The sequence below is a fragment of the Euleptes europaea genome, chromosome 3 (genome assembly GCF_029931775.1).
Source record: "Euleptes europaea isolate rEulEur1 chromosome 3, rEulEur1.hap1, whole genome shotgun sequence".
Lineage (NCBI taxonomy): Eukaryota > Metazoa > Chordata > Lepidosauria > Squamata > Sphaerodactylidae > Euleptes > Euleptes europaea.
The window spans coordinates 98,447,045-98,471,274 of NC_079314.1; the positions used below are offsets into that span (position 1 = coordinate 98,447,045).

The 24,230-nt window shown below is 44.5% G+C and overlaps 1 protein-coding gene across 1 annotated transcript in view; it reads right to left on the bottom strand.

The window, feature by feature from the left end:
- Positions 1–24,230, bottom strand: part of SYN3 (synapsin III) — a 222,028-nt gene that overhangs the window by 196,008 nt on the left and 1,790 nt on the right. The window contains exon 2 of the mRNA XM_056847571.1: positions 2,676–2,733. Coding sequence (XP_056703549.1) covers positions 2,676–2,733 — 58 coding nt within the window. The remainder of the gene's footprint in view (positions 1–2,675; positions 2,734–24,230) is intronic.

The following is a 24,230-nucleotide window of genomic DNA, read 5'->3' on the forward strand; positions in this document are numbered from 1 at the left end:
CCCAAAAAGCTCCCACCGGAGGAGAGAGGGGACCTGGCAACCCTACCATGTGAGCCCCAGCTCAACTTAACTCTTGATCCATAAAAAGTTGTAAATGAATGATGTGTTTGTCAAAGCAGAGGTTCTCCAATTTGGAAAAATGGTACATAAAAAATAAAAGATAGGGCCAAGAGGAAGCTGCATATTCATAGCAAAGAACCTGAACGCCTGATTTGTTTCTATGTAAAATAAAACATCAGGAGTTTCAGGGAATAAATTAAAGCAATGGTTCAAAAGTTAGCAGTGGAGCGAGACAGGACAACTCATTCACAAGAGGGTAGAGAAGCACCAGCACTTCAGACCATCTGTTGCAATCCCCAAATAACTTAGCAGATACACTAATGATTACCATGGGCCTCTCGCCTATGTATTTGTGGAGCAGCTCCAGATGACCTAACTCATTACACCCTATTCTATCCTCTTTACACAGAGCCCAGATTTAAATTTCTCAGAGCGTTGCTAAAGGGCCTAAATCTTTCTCCAGATCCAGAGAAGCTGCTCTTTCTCCTATCAGACGCCAATCCTGATGTTTCCTACAAAGTGTCACTCTTTGCTTTAGCAGCTAAGAAAATCTGAGCTAAAGCTGTTTTTAATCAGGGATCTTAACATATTTAGATACTAATTTCTTGTGGGTCAGACTGTTTTAAAGTTATTTTTATGTTATTTTATGCTATTTTTATGTTATTTTATTGTTTTGTATGGTGGATTGTGATGGCCTTCGGCCACAGACAATCAACTTTGTATCGATAACTATAACTAATGATTGAGGTGGTTTCTTTTTAAAGGTGTAGCAACTTTTCCCTCAGAAATGCCATGTTTTCATGTATGGCAAACGAAGTGTGAAATCCTGCAGCATGATTCAGCAAGCACCTGGAAAAATCACTCGAGGCCTTAGCAAACAAACTACCTTAACAAAAACCCTAATTGATTCATATGCAAGCTGGCCTCACAAAGGGGCATTTTTCACAGTAGGTTTTGCTTCTCTTTTGCCACGGACCAAAAAACCCCCCGATTTAAATGTTTTTTTCATGGCCGCGATTTATCCCCGTCAATCTCGATGTAGTTTTGGTTTTTCATGGGAACAAAGCACGCTGTATTTGACAATGGTTGGGTCTGTCCCTTTTGCAGGAGGCCTCCCCTTCAAACAAGCTCATTGTTTATGCCTTCCCCCAACTCCGCCCCAACTCCGCCCAGCAGATTACCTCATGCGGTTCACCAGCCCCAGTGCAAAAAACAAGCACCAGTCCCTCTGGTCTCCTCCATTTTTCTTCCACCCTCGCTCTGGCCACAGTGCATTGTGAGAGAGGAGGGCTCCTGGCTTGCGCGCCGGCCCCGATCCAACCAGTGTGCATGGCGGGGGGGGGGGGAGGAAAGAAGGCCCCTGGCTTGCGCGCCGGCCCTGATCCGGCCCCAGTACATCGTGAGTGAGAGGAGGGCCCCTGGCTTGCGTGCCGGCCCTGATCCGGCCCCAGTGCATTGTGAGAGAGAGGAGGGCTTCTGGCTTGTGCGCCGGCCCCAATCCAGCCAGTGTGCATGGCGGGGGGGGAGAGTAAAGAAGGCCCATGGCTTGCGCGCCGGCCCCGATCCAGCCAGTGTGCATGGTGGGGGGAGAGGAAAGAAAGCCCCTGGCTTGCGCGCTGGCCCTGATCCGGCCCCAGTGCATTGTGAGAGAGAGGAGGGCTCCTGGCTTGCGTGCCGGCCCCAATCCAGCCAGTGTGCATGGCAAGGGGGAGAGGAAAGAAGGCCCCTGGTTTGCGCACCGTCCCTGATCCGGCCCCAGTGCATCGAGAGAGAGGAGGGAGACCCAGAGCAGACTGGCCGCCCCTCTTCAGAAGAGTGATGGGAGGGATTTTTGCCTTGGGTTTTCCGCTCTCAGGATGCACATTTTTCCCATCCGAATTCTCAAAAATCCCCCCTCCCCGCTGGGGTAGAGGGGCCAACAGCCCCTTCCCTTGAACATCCCCTACGGGTCCAGCTGCCCTAGACCGAGCTGCCACCGCCACCACCCCCAGCACGCGAGGTGCACATGGCGTGGCCCTGCCGGTCTCTCCCTGGAGCCGTCCGTCCGATGTCCCCCTGGGCTTGGAGGTGTGGGCCCAGCTCCAAGGCCCATCCCGGGCGAGGGGCGGGGAAGGCATGCCACCTGCCCGCCTACCAGCCTCCGGGACGGAGGGAGAGAAGTGCCAGGACTCTAGGCAGGCAGGCAGGCAGCAAAAGGGGCAGTATTCTTGTCCGAGCGCGAAACTCCCCCAGCCAATCGCCGTTCTTGGGGGAAGAGAAATTAGCCAGCGTGGGCAGAGACAATTGTTCCAAACCAAGGAACAAAGGCAGTTTTTTTCATGGAGCTCCGAGCCAAAAACTGCACAGCAACAGGAAAGAATGGCGCAAAAGTGGTTTGACTTGCCCCGGTTATAACGCGGCATTTATTGCTCAATCAGAAAATAATCGGAGCAGCCATGAATAACCAAAAATTTGCAGCGACGCAAACCGGCTGTGAAACCACTGCAAATCTCCGTGAAAAATCCCCCAAAGCTTTCTTAATCCCAAACTCCCCCTAGCTGGTGCCATTTGCTAAATCAGGACTGAACTGAATGGCTTCCCCCACTTTTTGACAGACGTTTTCATTGCCCACTGACCTGTTCCACGCGGATCTCTGATTCCCCATTCACCTTCTTTCCTTGAAAATACTTAGCCCTGGGGTGGGGGGAGAGAGAGACAGAGAGAGTTAAGTAGGTACAACAGATACTTATGTTGCCTCAGTTTTTTTATTTGCTTCTGTTTTCTCTTTCCTGGTCCTTTTTCACTAGAGCTGGTTTACAAGGTATTTTCTTAATTTAATTTCCCTTGACTGTGGGGCAGATGTGGGTTTGGACTGTAAGAATTATTTTAAAAATTGATTTTCTGATAACAGGCCTGTATGTGGAAAAGTGTAATTAGGATGGGCTACCTATGTCATTTCTAGAGCAAAAGGAAGGGGAGAGCTGCTCAGAAAACAAGAGACACTCACCTCTATTTAAGATGCAAGCTAGTGTTGTTTCTGACATTTTCACAAGTAGGGTTGCCAGCTCCCAGTTGGGAAATACCTGCAGATTTTGGAAGTGGAGTCTGAGGAAGGTGGGATTTGGGAGGGACTTCAATGCCATAGAGTCCAGTTGCCAAAGTGGCCATTTTCTCCAGGGGAACTGTTTTCTATCGCCTGGAGATCAGTTGTTATAGCAGGAGATCTCCAGCCACCACCTGGAGGTTGCCAATAGGGTTGCCAGGTCCCTCTTCGCCATTGGAGGGAGATTTTTGGGGCGGAGCCTGAGGAGGGTGGGGTTTGAGGAGGGGAGGGACTTCAATGCCATAGAGTCCAGTTTCCAAAGTGGCCATTTTTCTCCAGGCGATCTGATCTCTATCGGCTGGAGATCAATTGAATTAGCAGGAGATTTCCTGCTACTACCTGGCAGCTGACAACCCTAGTTGCCAACCCTAAAAGGTATTCCTCTTGATGTGAAGCTGCCTTACCATCCTCAGACTATTTTGGTCCATTTGACGCAGTACTGTACTAGGTTCCCAACTCCAGGTTGTGAAATGCCTGGAGATTTGGTGGTGGAGCCTGGGGAGTTTTGGGGAGGGGAGGGACCTCAGTGGGGTATAAGGCCATAAAGTCCACCTAGAGTTGCCAGGTCCCTCTTCACAACCGGGGGAAGGGAGGTTTTTGGGGCAGAGCCTGAGGAGGGCGGGGTTTGGGGAGGGGAGGGACTTCAATGCCATAGAGTCCAATTGCCAAAGGCAGCCATTTTCTCCTGGTGAACTGATCTCTATTGGCTGGAGATTAGTTGTAATAGAAGGAGATCTGCTACTACCTGGAGGATCAGCACAAGGGCTCTGCTTTTAAACATGATTATATTCACCATTTGCCAGTTGTAAGTTTCCCTTATTTAAGTAACACTATATACATTGAAATCAAAATAAACATTTAAACAAGATAATACAAAGTGTTCAGTCACACCATTCAATTTCAGAATCAGTTACTCAAGTGTAAGCTGTAAAAGAGTCCGTTACTCAAGTGTAAGCTGCTAGAGAGTCCAAATGAAATTCAAAAACAAACCAAGGTATAAAGCATACCTTAATACATTGTTTGATGACCAAATAAGGTTCTTTGGATAGATCAAATTTTTTTATAAAGCCATGCAACGAATAAATATTTTATTTAGCCTGATATACCTTTAAGATGAAACAGTAATCATCAGCAGCTGTTACTTAAAATGGCCCCTTGTCTAATGCTCTTTAATTGCATGAGGTGTAGAACATAACACACTGACAGAACCTTATTTGGTCATCAAACAATGTATTAAGGTATGTGTGGGACCACGCAATTATGTAATGCAATGTAATGATAAAAGTAACAACATTATTGTATAATGTGGGATTGTTACAATTTAGCAATGAGAATGTGTTACAGCATTAATTATACTATTGAACACCATTGTATAGTAAGAAATGTCGTATAAAAGCAATATAAATGTATTTTTTCTTTACAGAGGTTTCATACCTGAATAACACAACGTAGGCAATTTCCCATAAAGAATTCAGAAAAATATCCAAAAGGAAAGCCAACTTACTGATGAAGCACACAAAACGAGCACCAACCTAGGGAGTTGTTGAGTTGGACTTTAAGTTGTTCTATTTGGTGGTGTTCTTGACCGGGAGAACTCCGGTATGACTTTTTGTTTTGAACTTTGATGCTCACAAGCCATACAGAATCCCTGACTTTTGGAAGCAGGAAGGCAGCCGCAGCGTGATTTACACCTTGGTTTGACATTTGGCTGCAAGAAGACAGCCACAGCATGATTTATACCTTGGTTTGTTTTTGAATTTCATTTGGACTCTCTAGCAGCTTACACTTGAGTAACGGACTCTTTTACAGCTTACACTTGAGTAGCTGATTCTGACATTGAATGGTGTGACTGAACATTTTGTATTATCTTGTTTAAATGTTTATTTTGATTTCAATGTATATAGTGTTACTTAAATAAGGGAAACTTGCAACTGGCAATTGGTGAATATAATCTTATGTTTAAAAGCAGAGCCCTCGTGCTGATTTTTTGGTATAACTGTGGTTAATACAGCATAGATCCATTGTTTACATAAAACTACCTGGAGGATGGCAACCCTAAGGGCACTTTCACAGCGCCCAAATAATGCACTTTCAATCCACTTTCAGTGCATCTTAACGATTGTTTGCAAGTGGATTTTGCCAGTTCACACTGTAAAATCCACCTTCAAAGTGCACTAAAAGTGCATTATTAGGGCTGTGTGAAAGTGCCATAAGTCTACCTCCAGCTATTTTCTGCAGAGGAACAGTTCTATGTAGTAGGGTTGCCATCCTCCAGGTGACTTGGCAAACATAAAAACAGCAACAACTGCGAAAACAACTAAGGCTAATTTATAAGTTACAAATAAGGCAAGATACAATTAGTATCTGATACAAACGTGGACAATGTCCAAAAGTCAATACATGACCATAAGTGAAGACAATATAGTCCTGCAATATTGGCTAGGAAAATTTCCTTCTTTCCAAGAGGTAAGGTGGTGAGATAATTCACAATGCCTACAGAATTCCGGTTTTCTTCTGTTTCGGCTTAAGATAACAGCCTTCCTCAGGGGGCCAACGCTAGCTGTAAATTACAATCTACAGATGATGGCTGTAGATCCCCCGCTATTACATCTGATCTCCAGCCAACAAAGATCAGTTAACCTGGAGAAAATGGCCGCTTTGGAAGGAGGACTCTATGGCATTATACCGTTGAAGTCCCTCTCCCTTCCCCAAACCCTGTCCTCCTCACCCCCAATATCTCCAGATATTTCCCAACCCAGAGCTGGCAACCCTACTCTGTAGTCTGGAGATGAGCTGAAATTCCAGCTCTCCGTGCCCACGTGGAGGTCGGCACTCCTATGGCAGCCTGCCTCTTAGGCATTCTAAATACCAGATTCCCGAGAGCCTTTAACAGGTACTGTAATTGGGGCCTTCTGTATCCAAAACCTGCTTTACTATTAACAACAGATGATGATTCTGCCATGGTAAAACCTACTCCCAGTGAGATGGGATTAGACCACTGTTTAAAAGGCAATGTTTTAAAGTATCATTACTCTATGGCTTTATACAGCTGTACTAAAAAAAATATATGAGCCCTTCCTTACCATTTATTTTCTGCTTACTCCCTAAATAAAAGCCTTATTTCCTTTCCACCCAATTTAACTCCTGAACTGCTGCTTCTGTCATCTAACCCCTTAATAATTTAAATGATATAGCCACCCTTTAGCACTCTTAGCAAAACTGCACACGGGAATAGGCCTTCTTTCTCCACAAACATAAACCAATTATTTCTCAATCATTATCTTTTCCTGCAAGGGAGAAGAGTGAAAAAGGCTGCCTGAGGAAATGAACTGAGTAAAACTGGAGTTAAGGAGAGCAATTTAAACCTCCACACAGACCTCAAAATGGCTTCCTGCACTACAAAGTAGCATGTGTGAGAGTGAGGGAGAGAGAGAGAATTATCAGTATAATTGGGTGTGAATGGTTCTATTCTCCCCTGGTGTTTGAATGTGGTGGTTTAGGCCTATTGGGTACAGCTTTTCTTTATTTGGTGCTAGACAAAAAGCTGTTGTGCTTTATGGTCTGTGGTCAGTATATTGAAGTTATTGTAAGCCATACAAAGCTAGCTGGTGCTGCTGAGTGCGTTGCCAACCTCCATGTGATGGCTGGTAGGGTTTCCAACTGCCCGGTGGTGGCAGGCAGTTGCCTGTCAACTCACTGGGCTGCCCACTGCCCCTCAGCTGGCCGGTGAGCAGAAGTAGGCCAGCTTGGGTGGGGGAGGGTGATTCGCACGCACAGCATGATGCTGTCACTTTTGGGTTTGCCCCGGAAGTGCCAGTGATAGGGTTTCCAAGTGCCCAGTGGTGGCGGGTAAAATCCCGCCCATCCACTGGGCTGCCCGCTGATCAGCTGAGGGCCGGCGAGCAATGTGTGCACGTGCGTTACTTTCGGGTTTACCTGGAAGCGACACAGACGCGCTGGCAACCTCGGCTAAAACCATAGAGTTTTGGCCGAGATCGCTAGATTGTCCGCGTCGTGCAGGGTGTGTGTGCGTGCTGTGCCAGGTGCGCATTGTGCACTGTGGCCACGGCTCCGCAAAGCTTCCACCAGTGGAGCTATGGGGCCTGGCGAGCCTAGCCAGCAATGCTCTAGCACTCTCCCCCCAAACTCTATGGTTTCCATAGTGTTTTTGGAGGAATCCAGTAGAGTGTCCCATGCTGGGCCGGTGCTTCCCTGACCCAACAAATCTCCTGCCAGTGGTATCGGGAAGTTTGGCAATCCTAGTGGCTGGAGATCTCCTGCTTTTACAACTGATCTCCTGGCAACAGAAGTCAGTTCACCTGGAGAAAATGACCACTTTGGAAGGTGGACTATATGGCATTATACCCCATCCAAGTCCCTCCCCAAATTCCTCCCTCCTCGGGCTCCATCCCCAAAATCTCCAGGTATTTCCCAACCTGGCGACCTTATGCTACCCTATGACCCACTGGGGCTTGATAGCCTGAGTAATGACTTCACCATGGAGCCCTCAAACCAAAGGAGAAATTATAGTTAAGTAGCAAGAGACGTTTCAATGTTCCCCTCCTCTGAATTGGAGGCACTCTGGGCTTCAGGCTTGCAGGGAAATCTTGATTGCCTCTGTGTGCATACATATATACTAGTGGAAGAGTAAAATACACAGTACATTTCCCACCCTTAAAACCCTGAGTGTCATATCCAGAGCAATTGCTTGGACCCTAAAAGCACTGCTGAGAAGTAACAGAATGTACTGTTCCTGGCTCATAAATCCCCTCTTGCTGATTATGTCATAGCCCCTCCTGCTTGTACTTGGCCTCCCCTATACATCACTCTGTTGTTTCCTTTGCTTTCTTTCCTCCAGATTTCATCTCTAATGACAGAGGAAAGGCACATAAACAAGGAGGGCTTCAGATTGAAATCCCTGGGCCATGGGTTGCCAACCTCCCTAGAGGCTTGGCAATCTCCCAAAATTACAACTGATCTTCAGACTACCTCCCCTCCCCAAATCCCTCCCTCCCCAGGCTCCACCCCCAAATCTCCAGGAATTTCCCAACTCGGAGCTAACAACCTTAGGGCCATCAGTACGGTTGTCAGCCTCCAGGTACTAGCTGGAGATCTCCTGCTATTACAACTGATCTCCAGCCGATAGAGATCTGTTCACCTGGAGAAAATGGCCGTTTTGGCAACTGGACTCTATGGCATTGAAAACCTGCCCCTCTTTCAACCCCTCCCTCCTCAGGCTTCGCCCCAAAAACCTCCCGCTGGTGGCAAAGAGGGACCTGGCAACCCTAGCCATCAGCTAGCCCTTCTAAGTATTCATGCCTGCTTGTGGTAACTACTGCATATGTACATTTACAGATGGGAAACAATGGGTTTTTTTGCATGTGCAACTTATTAATACTTTTCTTAGCAAGTGATTCGCTAGCATTGGCATTGAGTTGAGCATGGGGTTCCACATTTATTTCCAGTTGTTATGTTTGTTTTCTTACAAAGGTGCCTAAAAACTCTAGAATTTTGAGCAAGTGTGTTGTCATCATTGGCAGCCTCACAGTGCCAACCCCCTTCCCTCTCTTTGTTGCGCATGTGCTATATTAATATACTACTAGAAGAGGGACATGCATGAGAATCACTGTATTGTTCCTGTGGGAAAATGGGAAGGGGGAAGTCTCCACACTAAGGTTCTCCCAAGTATTTGATGTTTGGGGCTGCAAACTGGTTTCAAAAGGTTTTCCTGTTGACAAACAGCAGGCAAACAGAGGGCTTTTCTGCATTCTAATTTTCCTCGCTTCTCAGTTTCTTTTTCCTTTTTTTGGGGGGGGGGTAGATGTTTCAGTACTGCATGTGTTTTTCTCCCTCTAGTGCTCAATTTGATATCAAGCAAGTTTATATCCAGCGTAAAACCTGCAGATTGAATATGCAGGGAGATACACTGGACTTAATCTTGTGTTATAGCGAATTGACCACTAGAGGGAGAAAAACACATGTAGTACTGAAACCCTCACCCCCCAAAACAGGAACTTACAAGCAAGGAAACTGAGAATGCGGAAAAGCCTAGAGAGAAGTCAATTGCTCACCAATCTAGTCACTTGCTTTCATGTGCAGTATTTAGTGTTTAGTAATGTAAATGTCTCTAGCAAGCCAAGAACAATGAAGCAGGGGAGTGAGGCTGCTCAGAGACAGTCCCCACCAGAATTAAAAGTGTTAGCAACCCCTCAACCCATAAAATATCAAATTCCCACTAAAAATAAAGGGGGGCATTGGATATCAAGGCGAGGGTTGCCAGCTCTGAGTTGAGAAATACATAGAGATTTTGGAGGTGGAGCCTGAGGAGGGTGGGTTTGGGAAGGGGAGGAACTTCAATGGGGTACAGTGCCATAGAGTCGACCTTCCAGAGTGGTCACTTTCTCCAGGTGAATTTATCTCTGTCACCTGGAGATCAGTTGTAATCCCTGGAGATCTCCAGCCACCACCTGGAGGTTGGCAACCCTAATCAAGGCAGAGGCAAGGGATATATTTTAGCATTTCTGCAGAGGGAAACTTCAGTTCTCTTTAAAATTGGGCCAAATGGATACCTGCCTCGTTGATAAAGGAATCCTTAGAGTATCTCATGCTCGAAAAACATTTGGGCGTAGGCTTATCCAATCAAATCAGGGAGTGTTTTTTCAACAACAAAAAATCAAATACCTGCCTGTGCAAGGGGAAAAAAATCCTTCTTTCTGTGGGGGAAAAGGGCAGACTGGTACATATCAAGAGAGCAGGACACAAAGGCAAAAACTGATGGCTGAGTTGCTGGAAAAAGTAATGAGAGCTCCTGTGCTTCTGAAAATGCAAGGAAACAAATGTTTTTGCTCAGGGCAGAAAAGGGAAGCCCCGTGGCGCAGAGTGGTAAGCTGCAGTACTGCAGTCCAAGCTCTGCTCACGACCTGAGTTCGATCCCAACGGAAGTCGGTTTCAGGTAGCCGGCTCAAGGTCGACTCAGCCTTCCATCCTTCTGAGGTCGGTAAAATGAGTACCCAGCTTGCTGGGGGTAAAGGAAAGATGACTGGGGAAAATGTCGGAATGTGACGTCACCCCATGGGTCAGGAATGACCCGGTGCTTGCACAGGGGACTACCTTTACCTTTAGAGAAGGGAAAAGGTACCAATTGTTGCAAGCACAAAAGAAATGATAGCTCTTGGACCTTCTTATAGCACATTATTGGTATCTGGCGACTGTGTAAAACAAAGTTAATACTTGAAAAATTGCCAACACAAGGGATTAAAAATACCTTGTTACTGAGGTGGGAGAAAGAGAGTACAGGGCAGGGTTATTCAGTCAGCAGAAAGAGGAAAGGAACCCGAAAAAAACCCAGGAAACATTTCAGATGCGAACAAATGCTATTCAAATTTGATCACTAGAAAAAAATTGGGGCAAAAGTGGTCCCAACAGAATGAGAAAAAAAAAATGGGAAAAGTGCAAGGCCGAAAACAAATGACTCAAGAAAACATGCAGAAGTCAGGAAATAAAACGAGCAGTATGAGGCAAGAACCAATACAAAAACGCCATGCGGAGAGCCCCAATAATGTGTGGCACCAGGAGCTCAATTACATTTTATGTTTAGCACATAGTTAATTTTGACTTTTTAACAAAGTGTCTGGTAGGTAGCCTGCTTTTCCGAAGCCCTGTATATGACTATACACATTCACTGATACTATATGGCACAATTCTTAGTGGCATCCAATTGCTAAAGCAGATACTTTCTCCAGGGGAACTGATCCCCTGGAGATCCCCTGTCACCTGAGGATCAGTTGTAATACCTGGAGATCTCCAGCCACCACCTGGAGGTTGGCAACCTTAATCAAGGCACAGGCAAGGGATATATTGTAGCATTTCTGCAGAGGGAAATTTCAATTCTCTTTAAAATTGGGCCACCTGGAAATTGGCAATCCTAAGTATGAGTCAGATTTCGGCCAAGCATTACCAGTTGTTGACTAGCAAAGTGCTGCTACAGGAGGAACCTTTTCCTTGTTACAATGACGTGGTCATTATTTGTTTGTTTCTGTGTTGCATTAAGTCATGTTTGGAAACCGGGTCACAGTGCAGCAGCAGGTTCAATACTGCATATATCTGGTTCAGTGATCTCAGGTTGCCAAGTCTGGGGGAAACTATGGAAAATTACATAGAGTTCTAGGCTAACTGGACCAATAATCTGACTTCTTTCACTGCTAGCCTGGATGGAAATACTTGGCGTGGGGTGGATAATGTCCATCTTTGGCTGAGAGAATTCTTTGTGTGGAAAGGAAACATGTTCACATTTATCTATCCTGTTTCATGAAGGGAAGCCAAAGATAATAACATTTCCTGAAAAGGAAACATATCAGTAAATAAACCAGTATTACAATTGATCGTTTTCCGGTCTATTGTTCCCGGGCCAGCCCTTCATGGTCCGTTCCCCTCTCCCACAGGGCCTGCCCCATATTCACATTTATTCCAGATACAAAATCCCAGATGTACTTTGAATAAGGGGTTTTGTGTTACATGTGGGGCAACAATGTTATTTTGTATATTATTCAAATTAGTGCATTCTTGGCCCATTCTCCCTTTATAAAGTTGGGTGGCATGTCAGAGAGTCACGTAGGGGATATCAGTTTGTTGCAGAGCATGGGAAATGTTTATTACAGATTGTTTTCTATGGAAGCCATCCATTGATCTTTGGGAACAGGTTAACCTGAAAGGCATACAAGAACAATAAATCAGACTACATTTTCTGAAGGTCAGCCCAGGTTCACTTACAGGTCTCAGGAAACCTGACTGGATTTCCTCTGCAACTCTACCTGTTTTCTCATTATGGTTCATATCCATGAACCACTTTAGCCCTATAAATCCACTCCAGCTATAAAAAGGTGTACACCATGATATGTACTGTTATAGTTGAAGCAATTTATTTCCTGGGGATATGCCCCTTGCAATACAAAGCAGTTACTTCTAGGCTGAGATTGAAATGGGAGGGAGGGGGAGTAGCATGGTTTTGTTTCAGATTAGACAAGATTCGGTTTAGCCTCTGATCCATTATATCTTTAGGTATATAACTACTGTGTAAAATGTCTGCGAATGAGCTTAAATTAGGTATTTGAATTTTGATCTAATTACAGTCAGCTACAAATCATTGCTAAGGACAAAAAGTGCATAGGCATGCTGGTCAGCAAAAATCCAAAAACGCAAGACACTTAAGACCAATCGATATGTCATGTGGTGTGCAAGCTTTCGAGTTCTCGACAACTCTTTCTCAGGCCAGAGTTCAGACAGACATTTGATCAGCTATTGGTTGTTATTTTGTCAGTTGGACAGCTTCTAATTTTTGCTCTCGTTCCCAGAGCGCCAAGATATAAGTCACACCCTGTGTCTACTGATGCCAGCAAGGCATTCTAAACAGGATGCTGGTGAAGCTACCCTAAGATCAAGACCTGAGAGAAGCCTTCCCCTTTCTTGCCAAGAACAACATTACAATTAATATTATTATGTAACATGGCCAGCCCATTGCAAAGTTGTATTGCAACAGAAAGTCTTTGCGATGCCTGCACCCCTCAAACTCAGGCATATGGCTGGAGTTCCTGGATGTTGAAAGGACCACAGAACCTAGATGCAGCCCGATCCCTAATTCATCTTGCCTGCTGGACTCCCAGTAGGGTTGCCAACTGGGGGCTAGAAACCCCCAGGAACTTCTAGGTTCAGGGCTGAGTGTTGCGTGACACTGTAACATCGCTTCCAGTCACATAACTAGAAGTGACATCACATGTCACCAGGGATTCTCTAGCTATCCCTCCAAACTCTATGGGGATGGGAGGTCTCCTGCGATAGTGGGACCAACAGGAAAAAGTGGCTAAGAATCATGAAAGCAATGGGAACTAGGGCACAATCTCCATTGTATCCATGCACATCTTTCCCTCCACAAGAAAAATTATTTTTTTAAAAAATATATCAGATGTGGATTCTTTTGTCTCCTGAAAAATGGTACTTTATGCTTTGGCAGCCAGGAAAATTAGGGCAAAGAAAGCCATTAAATGAACAGAACCTTTTTTGAAGAAAAGACGGTTAGAGCCAAATTTTACTTTTCTTGTTTTATATTTATTGTTTTAATGAGAAACGGAATGTTGGGTGTAATTAGAGAATTTTATCATTTTCTGGATTTTATTAGTTTTATCATTTTTAACTAGTTGTAATAGTGCTTTAGATGGTAAAGTCCTATGGCTGTGTACAATAAACCTATACCTGATACCTCCACAAGAACACTCCACTGGTACCACGTCTATTCTGATAGTCCTCAATCCATTTGCTGTGGTCGCATGTATTATGAGTGGTTGAATAAGAATAATTAATTTATAGTGGTCTCCGTTGCCGGGTTTGTTTTTGCTAACCTCCAGGCAGTGGCTGGCGTTCTCTCACTATTACAACTGATCTCCAGCCGATAGAGATCAGTTCCACTGGAGAAAATGGCCGTTTTGACAACTGGACTCTATGGCATTGAAGTCCCTCCCCTCCCAAACCCCACCCTCCTCAGGCTCTGCCCCTAAAATCTCCAGTTATTTCCCAACCCAGAGCTGGCAATCCTGTGTTTTTGTTTTGCGTTGGTTTACAACTTTGTTACTGGGGCACTCAGGTTTTTGATCTGGGAAGTATAACTGTTGCACGATGCAATAACAAATGAACACATTTGTAATGTCATCCTAAAACATCTGGTCATTAAAAAAAAACAACTGAACACAATAATTTAGAATTTTAGGAGAAGGGCACCAACCAGCCCTCTATGCTCGCTTTACCACCACATTATGAACCACTTACTTGCTGCACAAAATGGGCAGACCTAGGGCGAAAACGTTAAAATCCCTGTTTTAGCCAGGATCGAATGCACATTAGGCAAAACGCATGCGTTCGATCCTGGCTGAAACAGGGATTAAAGGAGGATAAAGCGACCATGCGTTTTCGCCCCTACTTTCACCAGTCTAATGGAAAGAATGTCACTGGGCTATTCCAAAGTTAGACATTATAGGGTTAAACACAGTACATTTAAGGAGACTCTGTTAAAGTAATTACGGCTCCCAAATTTGACTCGCATGACTGTATTTATAACCCAGGAGGGAATATTTTCCAGACCCCTAATGTCTATTTTTGTATCAATGCTAATCCTTCACATTTCTTGGTCACCTTTCTGCCAGGAGGACTGGATCCCAAGGTGCTTTTAAGTATATACTATAAAAGTATAAATGCAAGTGGCAGCAGCAGAGCTGCGAAAAACATCACAGTTGTGTGATTAGTGTACTGTTTATCATGTCGCTCTGACAGCCTTATTTGAACTCTCTGCAATTATTTGATTACATCCAGGAATTTTATTCATATTCAACCCGCTGTGCAGTTGCGATACAGTCGTGATTCCAGCCATCTGCAGCCGTTAACTTTGTGTAGGATGGCAGCCACTGAATTGATTTGTATTTATGTTGCAAATGGGAAGGGGAGGGACTTTTCGCAGGTCAGGAAAGGTAGTAATAAGTCCAAGAGATCACCACCATGGCTAACAGGTAAGGTGAAGGAAGCAATTAGAGAAAAAAAGTCTTCCTTCAGAGACTGGAAGGTTCGCCCAAACAAGGCGAACAGAAGCAAACACAAACTTGCACAAAGGAAATGCAAGCAGATAATTAGAGATGCAAAAAAAAGATTTTGAGGGGCATATTGCTAAACACGTCAAAACAAACAATAAGAAATTCTTTAAGTATATTAGGAGTAAGAAACCAGCTAGGGAAGCGGTTGGACCATTGGATGACAATGGGAGTAAAAGAACTCTAAGGGAGGATAAATGAATTCTTCTCATATGTCTTCACTGTTGAAGATACAGGGTAGATTCCTTCTCCTGAACAGAGATTTTGGAGAGGGGAAAATGAGGAACTGTGGCAAATAGTGGTAACAAGGCAGGAAGTCCTAGAACGTCTAAACAAACTGCAAACTAACAAGTCACAGGGACCAGACGGTATTCATCCTAGTGTTTTTTAAGAACTCAAATGGGAAATTGCTGAACTTCTAACAAAGATATGTAATATGTCCCTTCGGTCAGCCTCTGTACCAGAGGACTGGAGAATGGCCAATGTAACACCCATTTATAAAAAAGGTTCCAGGGGGGACCCAGGAAATTACAGGCTAGTTAGCTTAACATCTGTTCCAGGTAAATTGGTGGAAAGCATTATTAAAGATAGAATTGTCAAGCATATAGAAGGGCAAGGTCTGCTGGGCAAAACCCAACACGGCTTCTGTAAGGGTAGGTCCTGTCTCACTAACCTATTCGAGTTTTGTGAAAGCGTCAATAAGCATGTGGATAGGAATGAGCCTGTGGATATTGTGTATTTGGATTTCCAAAAAGCTTTTGACAAAGTCCCCCACCAAAGTCTGCTAAGCAAACTTCATAGTCACGGGATAAGAGGACAAGTCCTCTTATGGATTGAGAGCTGGCTGAAAAATAGGAAGCAGAGAGTAGGAATCAATGGTCAGTTCTCACAATGGCGGGATGTGAGCAGTGGGGTGCCTCAGGGATCTGTGTTGGGATCAGTGCTTTTCAATCTGTTCATCAATGACCTGGAGTTGGGGTTAAACAGTAAAGTAGCCAAGTTTGCAGATGACACCAAATTATTTAGGGTGGTTAAAACAAAATCGGACTGTGAAGAGCTCCAGAAGGATCTCTACATACTGGAAGAATGGGCATTAAAAGGGCAAATGAGTTTCAATGTAAGTGTAAAGTGATGCATATTGGGGCAAAAAATCCCATATACACTGATGGGATCTGTGCTGGCAGCGACAGACCAAGAAAGGGATCTTGGGGTGGTAGTGGATAGCTCAATGAAGATGTCAACCCAGTGTGTGGCTGCTGTAAAAAAGGCAAATTCCATGCAGGCCATAATTAGACAAGGAATAGAGAATAAAACTGCTGATATCATACTGCCCTTGTACAAATCTGTGGTGAGACCACACTTGGAATACTGTGTACAGTTCTGGTCACCACACCTAAAAAAGGATATTACAGAGCTTGAGAAGGTGCAGAAAAGAGCAACCAAAATGATTAGGGGACTAGAGCAACTGTCCTATGGGGAGCAGTTAGGACGATTAGGGCTGTTTAGCTTGGAAAGAAAGTGGCTAAGGGGAGACATGGTAGAGGTCTATAAAATTATGCATGGTTTGGAGAGAGTGGACAGGGAGAATTTTTTCTCCCTCTCCCATAATACTAGAACACGGGGTCATCTGCTAAAGCTGGAGGGTGAGAGATTCAAAACAGATAAAAGGAAGTATTTTTTCACACAATGCATAGTTAAACTGTGGAACTCCCCGCCCCAGGATGTGGTGATGGCTGCCAGCTTGGAGGGCTTTAAGAGGGGAGTGGACATGTTCATGGAGGAAAGGGGTATTCATAGCTATTAGTTGGAATGGATGCTGGTCATGCTGCATACCTGTTCTCTCTAGTGTCAGAGGAGCATGTCTATTATATTAGGTGCTTTGGAACACGGGCAGGGTAATGCTGCTGCAGTCGTCTTGTTTGTGGCTTCCTAGAAGCACCTGGTTGGCCACTGTGTGAGAAGACTGCTGGACTTGATGGGCCTTGGTCTGATCCAGCAGGGCCTTTCTTATGATCTTATGACTGCTCCCACGAGGGTATTTTCAGGCTTATATTCGGGGGGTGCTTTTAACAAGAATATAGAACCAACACTGGCTTTCGTACGCATTCAATTTCACTTCTGAAATTTCTTCCGAGAAAACAGCAAGTATAAATGATGCTGAAAGAGATCTCAAACCTGTTTTATTTTATTTTTTTGGCTTGCAATAAAATGGAAACCAGCTCCTGCTGACTGTTCCTACACGCGGTGGACGCTGACAAAGAAATGCTGCTGCTGCTCCAACATGGGCTAAAACTTTGGGAAGCTGCCAAACTGGTACAAAGTAGTTGGCATCCTACAGCCTATGTTAAGTTGGTATTTGGCACACAGGCAGTTATTTATAAGCATCCCAAGACATCTTTCCTCCTATGCGGCAATAACTAAGGGAGTACAACTTTCCCCCTCCAAAACGTATCACTATGCATTTAGTGAATTTCATCAGCTATCTCCTTCTGTCTCCCAGGGTTACATGATCTTTCTGTGAGTCTGCACAGACTGATTAATATGTAGCTATTGTGGGGGAAAATGTGTGCTGTTTTCAATTTTTGCCTTCTCCGTTTAGACCAATCCAAATACGGCCATCTGGGATATGCAGCTGTTAACCTTCTCCCACTTTAGCAACCTTACTGAGCTAAAGAGCGCAGGAGAGGTGGGACGCTGATCTTCACCCCTCATCACAATGAGGTTTCGAGACTGTATCCAATGTGAGAATTCATTTCGGACACAGCTGAGTCCAAATAACATCTACAGATATAAACAGCAAACAAACTCCCAGCTGTGCACACAAAGCTACACTGACTGCATCCTATCCAAATCTGAGAAGTTCCACTCTACTTTCACAGATGACTTCTTACCTGTATGGTTCTGGCCAGTTACATGAACCAGTGCACACAACATGTCATTCATTGGGGTGGGTGGGGGGCTGTCAAGTCACATCTGATGTATGGCGACCCCTGATGGGGTTTTCAAGGCGAGAGACTAACAGAGGTGGTTTGCCATTGTCTGTCTCTGTGTCACGACCCTGGCATTCCTTGGAGGTCTCCCATCCAAATACTTGTAATTCACAGGGTCAGAGATATAGGTCCAAGCCATGGAAATGTGACCCCCTCCTCCTGCCCTCCCACTATGAAATTCACTGAGCTTTCCTTGAAATTCCACAGACATTTGCTCACACAGGAACCTCCCTGGACCATGAACACATGAAGCTGCCTTAAACTGACTCAGACTAGGATTGCCAGGTCCCTCTTCGCCACCGGCGGGAGGTTTTTGGGGCAGAGCCAAAGGAGGGCGGGGTTTGGGGAGGGGAGGGACGTCAATGCCATAGAGTCCAATTGCCAAAGCAGCCATTTTCTTCTGGTGGACTGATCTCTATCGGCTAGAGATCAGTTGTAATAGCAGGAGATCTCCAGCTAGTACCTGGAGGTTGGTAACCCTAACTCAGACTCTTGGTTAATCAAAGTCAGTATTTTCTACTCAGACTGGCAGTGGCTATCCAGGGTCTCAGGCAGAGGTCTTTCACATCACCTAGTCCCTTTAACTGGAGATGTCGGGGATTAAACCTGGGACCTTCTGCATACCAAGTAGATGCTCTACAAACTGCACAATGCAGATTCAAATGGGGCAAATAATTCCACCCCCCATTTCTGTTTGGGCAAATGCCAAACAGGAAGGGCAGGAGCCCTTCCTCTCGGCACATCGTGTCCTGGATCATTAAAATGCCGTTTCCCGAAGCTGCTGGGTGGCCGCGGGGAAAACGAGTTGGGTCTGGGGAGCCTGGACCTGACTAATTACAAAACAAAACATGTAGTTCGGCCCTTACTTTGAGTAGAATTCAGGGTCAACCTAAATTCTGCCCCATTCCTGGCAAATTCTACCAGCCTTATTAAAAGTCCCTTGAAAGTCTGGATTAGCTTCCCTTGAAATCCCTCAAATATTTTTGGCCCAAGCAGGATCCTTCAGTTTCGCCTGGGCCTTTAAACAGAGACGAAGTTTGGTGGAAACTCTAACCTCAGCATTGCTGCAAGGGGGCCATTTATACAACCAGGACTCGTTTCCTGATCAGGGACTAGTAATCAGCTGCCAGCAGTGTTGGCGACTCCAAGCCCTGCCTTTTCCTTTGTTTAGAGTAGATTTTGGGGGTGGAGCCTGAGGAGGGCGGGGTTTGGGGAAGGGTGGGACTTCAATGGGGTATAATGCCATAGAGCCCGCCTTCCGAAGCTGCCATTTTCTCCAGGTGAATTGGTCTCTGTTGCCTGGAGATCAGTTGTAATCCCAGGATATCTCCAGCCACCACCTGGAGGTTGGAAACCCTAGTGCAGAACAAACTATTTCCATGACATTTATGATGGATTCACTCCCTGGTCCTTCCTAGTCAGAATTCCAGAATACCATGAGCAATTCGCGGTGTAAACTCAGGTGGTCTAAAAAGACACGCCTGCTGGTTCAGACACGACATGAAATCCCTGCGACTTGAACCATGGGTGGTACCTGTGTCACAGGTTGACCTCTGCCGCGCTAAACTCTCTGCTCTATTTTTTACTTTTGTTCCATGAGCTCTGTAAAATGGTTTTACTCAGGAGAGTTTTTAATGGGATTTTGGTTCTTTTCACCTGGAGACTATTCTCCATTCTGCTCTGATTTCCACTGCAAATGCAGCTTCTATACTGAAACTGAGTCTGTGCTTTCCCCTATTGTCTGCCATTGCCCTTTCTGCCCAGTAGTGCTTTATCACTGTAGCAATATATGGCAAAAATCCCACTGGCAGCAGTGGTGGGGAATGGCATGCGAGAGGGGAGATGGTGCCAGATGTGTGTGGGGAGGTACAGAGATTCCTGATGTTCCAGAAGACATCATACCAAAGCAGGGTTTTTTTGGGGGGTGGGGAACTGCAACGGAGCTGAAGAAAACGCAGAAGGTTGGTGGAGGTACAACCATCTTGTGTGGAAGCCAAAATTAATTCTGCTTCAGTTTGCGGGGGTGGGGTGGGGTGGGGAGGAGGATGAAGAGCAAAAACTTAGTGCAGAAGCGACCCTAGTTCGAAAGCAGGCAAAGAAAAGGTTTGTCATTACTGTTGATTCAGTAAGCCCTTTCTCCCCACATGTAGAGGTACGCAACACAAGTCGCTATAAGGCAAGCTGACAGAGTAGAGGCCTTTTTTTTCTTTTTTCTTTTTGCTGCTGACAAGGGTTAGTAAGCAGCAGATCTAAATTTTGTTTGAGAAATTCACTCCAGCAGGAGCTTGATTTACTCAGCAGTGATCTGGACAAGGAAATCGCCAGAGGTGGGACATTTTCCTTCTGGATGAAGTCATGAGCTTGGATTTGGCTGGCTCGCAGTAACATGGAGTTCTGCCATTCCATTTCCTCATGTCCTCATGCTGTGAATGCACTTCTGTAGTTTGTCCCCCCCCCCTTCATATTTGTAAACTTCCAATACCACAGGTATCTTTGGTTAAAAAAATGCATCACTGAGAGTAGGGAGGGGGAAGAAGATAACATAGAAGTTACTATGGCACCAGTTAGACTGATCTTCTGTGTGATTCACTATATTTGTTTTGATGCACAGAACGGAAAGAGAAAATGAAACAGTTCACCATACTGTCTTGCCTGCAGGCTCCAAAGCATACTCACTCTGTCTCATCAGTATGAACTGACAGCCTCATCAGTATGAACTTATTTGACATAAGCATGAAGGAATCCATAGGAGGAAAGTGTCAATCTTTTTACCAAAATTCCACCTACACCCCAGCAAAGTTCACTGCTTCCTTGTTCTTGCAGGATCGCTTCTGTTTCAGCTGGTAAAGGGCTCCCTAAAGAAGGACCTTGAGGTCCTAGCTTTGAAACATAGAGCTGGAAGGGACCTCCAGGGTTATCTAGTCCAACCCCCTGCACAATACAGGAAATTTACAACCGCCTTCCCCCTTCCCCACTCCCCAAGTGACCCCTGCTGTATCACCAGAGGAAGGCAAAAACCTCCAGGATTCCTGGTCAATCTGGCCTGGAGGACAATTCCTTCCAATGTTGATCGCCATTATCCTGGGCATGTAAGAAAGGGCCACGAGAGTCGAGCACTGACTCATCTCTTCTTGCCCTCCCTCTCATGATCTGCCTAAGTTTTCAGAATCAGCCTTGCTGTCAGATGGCCATCTAGCCTCTGCTTAAAATCCATCGAACCCTTTTCTATTTCAAAGTAGCCATATCGTAGAAATTACTTTTGCAAACTATCGTCCAGAGAGCTTCTGTTCCAAGAACTTCATGTACCCCACCCGATGAGGGTTTTGACTTTTACTGAAAAGTAGTCCTCTTACCCAGGTCTTGCTACAAACTGCTTTTGAAACTCCTTTACGTTTTAAAATACAGTGCTGTGAATTACTGTTTGGAAACAAACAAAAAAATTCCCTCTGCACGTTGGTATTAGTCATAAAGGATCATGGTGCAGCCAGATTTATCTGCTAAAAAGAAATCTAGAGAATGGGTAGATAGGTAAACAAGGGGGAAAGGATACAGGGAATGACAGCAACAAAGCTGGAAGGGCAACTATGTATTGATATGTGCAGCATATCTCTTCTGGGACAGAACGATGACCAAGGTGGATCGTAGGGACCATATGCACCATATTGTTCTATCTACACCGGCTCCCAATTTTCTTTCAGGCTCAATATGAGGTACTGTTATTGACATTCAAAACCTTATATGGCTTGGGGCCAGCATACCTGAAGGATAGCCTTCTACCATATGAACCTACCTGTCCACTCAGGTCATCTTTGGAGGCCCTGCTTCAGGTGCCCCTGCCATCTGAGACATTTATTTTATTTTTTATTTCATTGTATTATATTAGATTTATATCCCACCTTTTCAAGGCAGCTCACAACAAGGATAGACAATCAGTTTAACAATACATACTACAAAATTTAAAAGACCTTATTAATTTTAAAACTCCAATTGGCAACCCAAGAAAGGGACTTTTTGGTCGTGGCACCGAAACTGAAACTCCCTCCCCAAGAAAATGTATCTGTCTCTCTCTAGCAATGTCTTCTGCCAGCAGGTGAAGGCTTCTTTGTTTTGTTTGGCATACCCCCAGTAACTCTTACTGGCCCTCCTCTCTGGTTGTCTTGTTATGTGTGTTTGTATGTCTATATGTTTTTATGGAATTGTTCAAACATTTTATATATACCTTGTTTTAAATGCTGCTTTAATGTTTTAAATGTTTTTGATGTGCGCCACCGTGGGGACCCTGTTTGGACAGAAAGGCGGCATAGGAATGTTTTAAATAAATACTAATTGATTAAAATTATTGTGTGTGTGCATTATACTACTTTTGCTTATTGATGCAGAGGTTTATGAACCTTCTCCATATTTGCCCACAGGCACGAAGGTTCAGGGAGGGACAGAAAGATGGAGAGGTTTTTTTTTTAAGTAGATAAGAAACTGAACTCCTGAATCACTGGATCTTCTCCATGCTCACAGTACTTGCAACCAGCATGAGCCAATCAATCAATATCAATATCAAAACCTTTATTGGCATAAAAACATGAGCCAATCAAAAACCCCAAACCGGGAGTCCAGAACTACTCTCAATATGCTACAATCCTACTAGTCTTCTAAAAAGTTACTTGACAAAAGCAGTGATGATGGACTGACACCTTGTGGTCACCTCGTGCAATTGCAACAGTCAAAACAAAACAGGTAAGAAGAACAGCAGGTGGGACTCAGCATGAAATAGAAGGAAGAAGTACAGAAATAGAAGTAAAACGGATATCATGTCTACATTTATGCTAGCTGCATTGCCGTTTCTCCCAAAAAGTGCTTCTTGTAGGTTTGGGGGGGGGGGGAATGAATTCACTCCAACAAAGAATTCATTAGGACTGAACCTGGGCTTTGAAATACAGTCTAGAAGCAGGAACAGTACAAACAAGCAAAAAGGCAGTCAGTTTTAAAAGTGGCCGGGCTGCATCGTTAAACAAAGGGCAACTTGAATGGAGAAACCCCTCCTTGTTTTAAAAGGAAGGGGATGGGCTTCCAGTTTGAGGAAGATATATAGGGTTGCCAACCTCCAGGTGGTGGCTGGAGATCTCCTGCTATTGCAACTGATCGCCAGCTGATAGAGATCAGTTCCCCTGGGGAAAATGGCCGCTTTGGCAATTGGACTGTATGGCATTGGAGTCCCTCCCTTTCCCAAACCCTGCCTTCCTCAGGCTCCGCCCCAAAAACCTCCTGCTAGTGGCAAAGAGGGACCTGGCAACCCTAAAGATATAGCTTGTAACCCTGCACTCAGTTCTTAAGAAATATATTCTTGACTGCTGGATACTCAGTTTTTGCAGATGTTTTAATTATTTATTATACTTTTGATATTTTGATTTATTCTGATGTCTAGTATTGAATGCAGTGGGTTGGATTTTATTTATTTATTTATTTATTTTATTCAATTTATACTTCACCCTTTCCCAACCAAGTCGGGCTCAGGGTAGCTTCCAACAATTAGTATATATATAAAATACAATCTAATGTAAGTAAAACATAAGTTTAAATAATTACAAAAATGCTAAATTATTAGGGTTGTCAGGTCCCTCTTTGCAATTGGAGGGAGGTTTTTGGAGGGGAGCCTGAGGAGGGTGGGGTTTGGGGAGGGGAGGGACTTCAATGCCATTGAGTCCAATTGCCAAAGCTGCCATTTTCTCCAGGCGAACTGCTCTCTATTGGCTGGAGATCAGTTGTAATAGCAGGAGATCTCCAGCTAGTACCTGGAGGTTCAGTACTGGAATCCAGTTATAAATGATGCCAAATATATTCTGGCTAAATCTTTACAGTATGTGGTAATATAACCACCAACACCATATATTGCCAACAACAAGTGTATTTTTTCTTATTTACTGGATGTTTCAACAGGTAAGTACACAATTAATTCCTTTAACTAGTAAGTATTGAAGCAAAGTTCACTAGAAAATGTCCTTTTAAGGTGTATTTCTTTCTTTGCAGCACAGCAGGCTATTGAAGGAGAAAAAGTTCACTAGAAAATGTCCTTTTAAGGTGTATTTATTTCTTTGCAGCACAGCAGGCTATTGACGGAGAAAACGATCGTTTCGGAGCACGAAGCCCAATTCTTCCTCAGTTCTTCAAAAATATATACTGCGTGCAGTTATACATCACCATTCATAATGTCAGGTTTCAGCTGAATACCATATTCAAGATTAAAGTGCAAAATTCTTCCCCAAAGGGGTAAGATATTGGATTCCTTCCACTCCAGGTAAGGACTCCTGTGGCGTTCCACAGGATATTTGAGATGGCAAAGTCCAGGATTGGCCATTCACTGAAACTAAGATCCTTTTGCAATCTTCCTTGCAGCTTTACAATTACAGTATCTAACTAGAAGAAAGTATGTTACTACGATGGGCTATATTTACTTTCTGCCACAGAAGTCAGTGGTAG